At 27.1% G+C, this 9104-nt stretch overlaps 1 protein-coding gene across 3 annotated transcripts; it reads left to right on the forward strand.

The window, feature by feature from the left end:
• The first annotated feature begins 1490 nt into the window (after positions 1-1490).
• On the forward strand, positions 1491-6481 carry LOC119664023. Of its 3 annotated transcripts, XR_005251100.1 has the most exons (5): positions 1491-1526; positions 1581-1642; positions 1709-1901; positions 1984-2106; positions 6153-6481. XR_005251100.1 is itself a non-coding variant. In XM_038073605.1 (4 exons), exons 1-3 carry the CDS (start codon positions 1543-1545, stop codon positions 2030-2032), a joined length of 342 nt encoding a protein of 113 aa, XP_037929533.1. In that variant the 5' UTR covers positions 1540-1542; the 3' UTR covers positions 2033-2106; positions 6153-6481. The 3 variants fall into 3 exon arrangements, 2 of the variants coding, with proteins under 2 accessions (XP_037929533.1, XP_037929534.1); XM_038073605.1 differs by lacking the exon at positions 1491-1526 and having other exon boundaries at positions 1540-1642; XM_038073606.1 differs by lacking the exons at positions 1491-1526; positions 6153-6481 and adding an exon at positions 2288-2360 and having other exon boundaries at positions 1540-1642.
• Positions 6482-9104: the final 2623 nt, after the last annotated feature.

Genomic DNA, 9104 nt, shown 5'->3' on the forward strand with positions numbered 1-9104 from the left:
TCTAGTATATATATATATATAACAGGGAAAAATCAAACAACTTACAAAACTAAATATACATATTACTAATTATAAATACTAATTATAATTAATTAATTATAATAAATAAATCAATAATTTGCATGCCCGATGCTGTTGAACGGCCACTTATATTTCGCCTGTAGGATCAAATTTTCAATATGTATTATTTTTTGAATTCAGTAAAAATAAAACTGTAAACAACTTGATTGAATTAAAATTGATTGAATTAAAAATATGTAATTTACATGACGACCTTGATTTTTTAACAATATTGACCATGAAATTACGAGACTTTATTTACATCCATAATCTCTTGATGTAAACAAAGTCCCGCAAACAGAGTGACAAAAAAATTCCTTCCCTCTCTTGTCCTGTTTACAGTTACAACATGCGTACGGTTGTAGTCATAGACGAAAAAACCAAAACCAAACATGATTTGAAGCGCACAGGGTCATCCATTAAATAAGATGGATTTTATTAATAATATATTATTATTATTTCTTTTATATGTTTATTGTGTTTTTAAATAATTATTGAATACATAATATTTTAATGTATGTTTTATATGTTTATTGTGTTTTTATATTATTTATTTGTGTAATGTTTTTATACCTTATTTATGTAAATACATATGTATGTAAAACAAAAGTTGTATTTGTTATATTTACTTTATTTGTAAAACCGCTAATGTAGAATATTAGCACGTTAAATAATAACTGAAATCAAAAGTAATGATGTGTGCAAAGTAATGATGTGTCATCTAAGTATTATTAAATAAACTAATATCGGTAGAAATTAATTGAAGACTGAACAATATTATTTACATATGTAATTTATACCCATCATCAGTATTCAATATTTTTTATTAGTCAAACATACATGCATATATCCTTCAAACTGAAACTGAAGCTGAATTTTTTAACAAATTTCATTTCATCATTATTGCAATTATTAACAAAATTTGAAGTTAATAGGGTCATCTATTAAAGAATATGGATTTTGACTAAAAAATTTATTAAATAAAATATATATACATATGTATGTATTTTACATGACGACTTTGATTTTTTTAACAATATTGACCATGAAATTACGGGACTTTATTTACATCAATAATCTTGTGATTTAAACAAAGTCCCGCAAGCAGAGTGACAAAAAAATTTAACAAAACAAATTTCTAATTGTTGTTCGCATTGCAGTGAAATTTAATAAAAATAACTGCATAACACAAAAAATGCGTGTGCAATATTTTCCTTAAATTTGTTTATACACGCCAACAAAAGAAATAGTTACTACAAATTTAACAAATTTTTGCTAGTAACAAAAAAATAATCAATACTAAATTGTTCTTATATTCTTCATTTTATTTATTCTACTCTAAATGATTTTGTATGAAAGAGTATGTGAGGCAATATTTCTGAAAATGATGCATGGCTTTGTTTTTGTATATTTTTCCTAAAATATTTCCTAAAATATTTTTCCTGAAATATTCATATATACTTATGGTATGTACATACATATATGAATCACAAAAAATCACGTTTGACTGATTTGTTTAGAAAAATGAATAAGGATAATAATGGTTTAATACCACGTGCCGAATTCATATATGGAATAATAAGTACGATTATTTATATAATGTAGAATAACTAAATAATGTAGAATACCTATTATTTATTTTTTAAAGAATTTGACACTTCTCGAATGGAAATGGGTGCAGTGGCAGATCTTTTTGATCGTAATGGTGGAGACCCGATTGGCAAGAACGCAAACCAGCAACTGATTCAGATAAAATACATGATGAAGTTAAACGCCTTGTTATCCTTTGCACATGTCGACAAAAATTTCGCGTATTTCAAGTTGGCAAAGGGAAATATAGGGTTCGTAAAATACTAATTATCGGATCTTAAAGCTTAATACTCCATCTTCTATTTAAAACAATATTATTTTTGTATAAAACAGTTTGGCGACTCGACTCTCAAAAATTACGAATATTGCGAATATTGCGTAGCACAGTTATGGTTCGTGTAGGTGGCGGCTGGCTTGCACTTGATGAGTTCTTATAAAAAAATTTTCCTTGTCGCGGTAAGTAAATAGTTAAGAATTTTGTACTTTCTCATATTGAATAAACATAATTAAAATATTCATATGCTTATAATTAAAACATTTCTTTAGCGTAATATAACATTATTATTACATTTACATAACAAGCATAACATGCTTTCATAGTAAAATTGTACATTGTTCATTTCATAAATCATTTTAGCTGGTTTTAATGACTCGAGTGTTTTATTACAACTCTGCTCTACATAATCTATTTAATCATCCATACGTCAGTGAAAATACATATATATATTAAAACGGAAATGGTCATTTAACAAATAAATAAATTTTTTATTTTAATAAACTGCCAGAAAACAATCAATAAATTTGAAATTAAAATTTTTTTTGAGTTCATGTATAACAAGTTTTGAAAATGCATTTTCTGCTATTTAATAAATGACTTATTTTGCATATAACTTAATAGAAACGTGTAATCTAACAGCTTTTAGTTTTTAGTACCTTTACCATTTTTTATTATCTATGAATACATACATATATAATTTACGTTTTATTTTATTCTTTAATATGAACATATAAGTAATATAATTCTTTGGCGACCACATACATACATATACATTTTCATTTTATTAAAATTGTAGCATATATTATTATGAATTTACATTGCACTTACTTGTATGCTTCTATTGTTAATAATCGTATGAACTTCACGATATACATATGTATATTTAAAGACAAAAAAGATACATATGTATTTCTTCTTGAATTAACTTACGCAACATAAAGCAGTCGTTCCTTTTTATAAATATTTAATGTTGAGCTAGAATATTAAGTTAAGAATGGATGGTGTTTTTTGTTATTTTTGTTAAAATATTACTTTGTCAGTCCTAGTGCACAAAGACAGTGACAACACATAAAATACATCTACAGATAACAGTAAAACATAATCTCAATAAAATATAAATGATCTAACCGTAATGTAACCAATTTATAACTTGGTTCGGGAATTTAAAACATTACAGTTGCAAATACATATGTAGGTACATATGTTGATTAATTTAAAACTTAAGGTTCGTAGCCAAAAAGCATATAAAAGGTAATTTTGTCGGAAAGCAGAAAACATTTACAATCTCACATTTACATACATACACATAGCCAATAAACTCTGCGTACACCTTACGAATTTTGATATGTGATAAAGAAAAATAACATAAATAAATATTTTTAATTAAAATTTTTACATATATTTATTCTTTGAATTATTAAGTTTAAATAGCAAAAGACAAAAATTGTATTCGACTATTCATTCCAGAGATAACGGGATAAAAGTGTGCCTGCATGTAAAAATAGGCCCCATAAAGTCTGCGTACAGTTTGTTTGTTTAGAAACTACCGTTAATTTTTAAGCAGTTTGTTCTTATTTTTGCTCATTTGGTATTATTTAACATTTGAATTGAACATTTACCGATCTCAGTGATCAATTAATTTTTTAGTAGTAACTATTTTAAAGTATGGAATCAAGGGGAAAAGTAATTAGTGTGTACGAAAGAAAAATAATTATTAAACTATGGAAAGATGGAAAAAGTTTCCGCAAAATTGGTGAAACTATTGGAAGAACGCATTCATCAATCCAGCGCGTAGTGGACAACTTCAAAAAAAACCGGAATTTTAACATCTAAACCGCGTCCTGGGCGTCCAAAAGTTTTATCAGTCCGAGAAAAGCGAAAAATAGTCCATATGATAAAGATGAACTCTTTCATTACTTCTTCGAAAATTGTGAAATATATAACACAATCATTTAAAAAAAGTATTTGTGCGGAGACTGCTAGGAAAGTATTACATATAGCTGGATATCATGGTAGAGTCGCTAGAAAGAAACCATATATTTCACTTGTAAACAGGTAAAAGCGCGTTGAATTTGTAAAGAAATACATAAATAAACCTCCGGAGTTCTGAAAACAAGTGTTATTTTCAGACGAAAGCAAGTTCTGCATCTTTGGTATAAAAGGTCGTCAAATTGTGCGGCGGAAATAGGAGCGGCGTTTGAGAAACAAAATCTTGTTGGTACAATCAGACACGGCGGTGGAGGAGTTATGGTATGGGGTTGCATGGCGGCTGATGGTGCAGGTCAGTTGAAATTTATAGAACCGACAATGAATAAATGGGGTTATTTAAACATTTTAAAAAGAAATTGGAAACAATGTGCAGATAATTTGGGCTTACCCACGTCATTTTGGTTCCAACAGGACAATGACCCAAAACACACAGCGGAGATTGTTAAACTTTGGCTTTTGTACAACGTTCCAAGACAGCTTAAAACACCTCCACAATCACCTGATCTCAATCCTATTGAGCATCTTTGGGATTTATTGGAAAAAAGAATTCGTCAGCATGTGATAACAAGTAAAGAGGCTTTGCGGAGTACAATGCAAGCCGAATGGATGAAAATTACTGCTGAAGAAACTCAGAAGTTGGTTAATTCCATGCCAAATAGATTAAGTGAAGTTCTAAAACAGCGTGGTTACCCAACAAAGTATTAATTTAATAAAATTTAACTTTATTTTTATTATTTTTACCGATTTTATCAGTTTTTTTATAACTGTACGCAGACTTTATGGGGCCTATTTTTACATGCAGGCACACTTTTATCCCGTTATCTCTGGAATGAATAGTCGAATACAATTTTTGTCTTTTGCTATTTAAACTTAATAATTCAAAGAATAAATATATGTAAAAATTTTAATTAAAAATATTTATTTATGTTATTTTTCTTTATCACATATCAAAATTCGTAAGGTGTACGCAGAGTTTATTGGCTATGTGTATGTATCTCAATTGTTCCCTGTACTGTTGTACTGTTGTACTTACTTCTTAGATAGTTAAATGCCTAGTTTGAGCATCTACCTCATTGAGTTACACTTATACCTCAATTTCAATAAAATAAAAAAATTCTGATTTTATTTAAAATTAAAATTTTTTTTCCATCAGTTAGGTTGTATACTTAGGACACTATTATCTTTTACAGCATATATAATATTAGTTTTAAGTGTCAAATGTTTCTAACAGAGTTCCAATATTTTGTGATTTGTGTGTACATAGAGTATTTCGGGGACTGCCTACCTATTTAATCCTTTTAATTAATTTTTATGCTGTCTCTATATCAAACAAAGTAGCCATCTATGCTTTTGAGATGATTATTACAATAGATTAGTCAATATAGTAATAGTATACAAGAAAATCTTTGAACGCATTAATTGTATTTAAATATTTTCTGAAGTAAAAAAAAAAATAAAAATTTTGTTTCAATATCAATACTTAAATAAAAACTTAAGTATCTATGTTGGTATCTTTGAATATAATTATCCTTGTTATTTTTAAATAAATACAAACACATACATATAAAAATATTTTTTGTTAATAATTTCAATTAAATTTATTTTAGTTTAATTAGGTTTTTACAAAATTACTGCCTAGTAATTTGGTATTAGTAATTTACAATATTTATAATGGTATAAAAATTATTAAAAGTAAAAAACAATATAAACAAAAAATTAATTAGTATATCCTAAAAGTAAGTTAATAAAAAGTTATAATAATGACTATTAGTACATAAATTTTACTATATATTATTTCGTGTGTAATTGATATACATTTTTAAAGAATTTCATTTGCGTAATATTTTTATTATTATTGTTTATTATTTATATATGAAGTTGCATTTCAAATTAAACTGGCGATTTCAAAACTTCATACAACAACATAAGGTTCGATTCGAGTTTTTTTGTTAATTAAATACAATGATAACAGAAACACTTATATTTCATTTAATTATAAATGTATATAATATTTACAGAATGTTAGGACGTTACTTGAATAAAGATTATTGAATTTCGATTTTCGTATTTTATACAGTTCAAGACTCGTATTTTATACAGTTCAAGACTCGTATTTCTGACTATATTTTTGTAAATATATGAAGCTTTCTCTTCAAAATACATACATATATTTTTAAAATTTAAAATAAAAATAACTGCTTATTCTTGTTTATTTTATATTACTGCAAAACTGTAGATTTGTTATTGCATGTTAAAGTATGTATTTGTGCGATTCCAATTTGATGTTCTCTGGGACTCGTTTAAGGGGTATTATTCAAACATTTGAAATATACTCTAAAGTCTGAATGGTTCACGTTTTTCGACTGGTGTAGTACCACGAGAAGTTCTGCGCATCGTTGAACTAAATGTTGGCTCAGGTGAACTCTTTCTTGGGGTTTGCATGCCTGATGGTGTTGAACTGCCACTTATATTTCGCCTGTAGGATCAAATGTTCAATATGTATTATTTTTTGAATTCAGTAAAAATAAAACTGTCAACATTGTAGTAAGTAAATAACGTAAAGTAATAAAAATAAAGTAATTTCGTTTAAAATACAATATGTAATTTCGGTTTTTTTTCACCCTTTACTTTTTTGTTATTAAGAACTTGAAATTCCTGTAATGTCCATAAAAAGAGAGCTTATAATTGTGAAGTATTCATTATATAACGATTATATCCCTCACTGCAAGAGATAATCGTAAGTAACGGATATTATCATAAAAAAAGGCAAGCAGGAAAATTGTTTAGCAAATAATTATCATGCATAAATATTTAGTATTATTAAAATTATTTTTTATTCGTTTTAAAACTAAGCTCTAAATTTCATATTTAATTTGAGAATAACAAGTAAATAATTAAAAAAAAATATTATAAGCTTCACTCATAAATAAATAAAAACAAACGTATTAAAATTTTGTAAATTGATCAACTTGGTTAAATACGTTATACGTTTACTTGATTTACCCTGAACTGCTTGGTTGATTAGTACTTTTCGATGCTGTGAACTTGTAAGTGAAGAATTCGATGTATGATCGAATGATAGCACTTTAATGGGAATCCTTGATTGCTGGCTTTTAATTATTTAATATTAATTATAAACATAAATGATTTGTATATTATATTTAGAGTTTCAGAAAGAATTTAATTAAGTATTTTAAATAAATATCTTATAATAGTTACTTTAATGTTCTTAATTTATCTATATTTGAAGCCGAAACCTGTTAAAGCTGGTATACTGGATGATCTACTCATGCCTTCATTACTTTATATATTATTTGTTATCGTTGTTTTTATTTCTTATTTGTTAATAATTGCAATAAGTTGTTTAAGTGTTAAAATCATTATGTTGAATGCCAATTAGTTATTAGTTTTGAGAATGATAGATGTGGAGAGTTCATGTTCAGAAATATTAAATAAAAAAGTTAATCGGTTTTAGTTATATAAAATCAATAAATCAATCAATAAATTACTTTAAATAAGTAAAATACATTGATTTATAGTAGGAAGTATAATTTATATCAAATGAATAAATTAAAAATATTGAAATAAATCATAGTGTGTCATGTAACAATCTTGTACTTAGAGTTATAACTTAGCACATAATTTTCTCACGAAAACTACTAAATTATATCACGAAAGTTATGTGTCGCAAGAACATACATATAAACAAATTATATTATTGTTACGAATCATACTTTCTGTAAAATAAAAACATACTAATAAATAATTATCTGTGCAATGTTAACTATGTGATTTATTTCCAAAAAAAATAGCAATAATAAAGATATAACGATTTTTTTTTGTAATTATGATTAAAAATTTTATTTTGGAGTTGTTATTCTTCTAAATTATAGTTTAAATTTAAGAAAACATATATACAAATGTATCTTATATATAAAATTAACATTGTCAAAATGTTAGTTACCGTACTCCTCCGAAACGGCTTTACCGATTTTTACCAAATTTTATATGCGTATTCAGTAGGTTTGAGAATCGGCTACTATCTATTTTTCATACCGCTAAAGTGATTAGGGTGTCCCTATCCAGTAAAAATATCTTTATTGCTTTAACAAAAATTTTTTTATTTTTTTGACATAAATTTTTTTATATTTTTGAAAAAGAAAACTTGCTATGATATGAAAAGTTGTTGTCTATGAAAATACTGAATTCATAAAACTGCCCCCTAATTTCTGCACTATCGTTAATTCCCAAAATGCTCTCATTGACCGCGTATTTCCAGATGTACACATACAATACAATAGTACAATAATACGCGATTGGTAATTAAAAAATTGATGAAAAACATTATCGAAGCCACCATTTTGAATGGCAAGTTCCGAAACGAAAAAGTTTTATTGCCACGAATTCCAATGATTCTCACAGACATGCCAATTTAATTCAAACGCGTTCAATTTCCTATTAGATTGGCATTTGCAAAGACCATCAATAAGTCGCAAGGCCAAACGATGTCTGTTTGCGGTCTTATAAATAAAATTTCCATGTCACAATGTTAGTTACCGTACTCCTCCGAAACGGCTTTACCGATTTTTACCAAATTTTATATGCGTATTCAGTAGGTCTGAGATCGCACTATTGTATTGTCATACCTTAAAGGATAAATACCTAACCCAGTAAAAATATCCTTAGTGCTTAACAAAAAATTTTTTATTTTTTTGACATAAATTTTGTTTATATTTTTGAAAAAGAAAAATTTTTTCTTAATATTTTATGTAACTACGCCAACAAGTACATCGAGCATTTACATCGACTTCGTTCTTCGTCTTCGGCTTGCATGGCAGATGGAAAATGTACTAAAAATTTTTCTAAAGATTTCACTAATGATACTATAACAAATACCGACGGATATCCAATATATCGTCGAAGAAATCCCGATAATGGGGGACAATGGCGGGTGGTAACGTATTCGCCTCTGCTAAGCAAGACATACAATGCTTATATTAATGTTGAGTTTTGCAGTTCTGTGAAGAGCATCAAATATATAAGTATGTCCATAAAGGCGGTGGTATGGCTGTGTTTAGAGTAGAAAATACTAATGTAAATGCTCCTCCAATGAACAAAAACGGTGAAATTACGCTCTACCAAATTGGTCGGTACATCACCTCCAATGAAGCTGCTTGGCGTATCTTCG

The sequence above is a fragment of the Teleopsis dalmanni genome, unplaced genomic scaffold (genome assembly GCF_002237135.1).
Source record: "Teleopsis dalmanni isolate 2A unplaced genomic scaffold, ASM223713v2 unscaffolded_contig_1309, whole genome shotgun sequence".
NCBI classification, from domain to species: domain Eukaryota; kingdom Metazoa; phylum Arthropoda; class Insecta; order Diptera; family Diopsidae; genus Teleopsis; species Teleopsis dalmanni.

What these genes read in the sequence shown, in the direction of transcription:
- LOC119664023 (XM_038073605.1), top strand. Translation starts at nt 1,543, where the DNA reads ATGAATCACAAAAAATCACGTTTGACTGATTTGTTTAGAAAAATGAAT. An exon ending in ATTCATATATGGAATAATAA is followed by an intron (nt 1,643 to 1,708) that starts GTACGATTATTT and finishes TATTTTTTAAAG; the next exon opens with AATTTGACACTTCTCGAATG. An exon ending in TTGGCAAAGGGAAATATAGG is followed by an intron (nt 1,902 to 1,983) that starts GTTCGTAAAATA and finishes TGTATAAAACAG; the next exon opens with TTTGGCGACTCGACTCTCAA.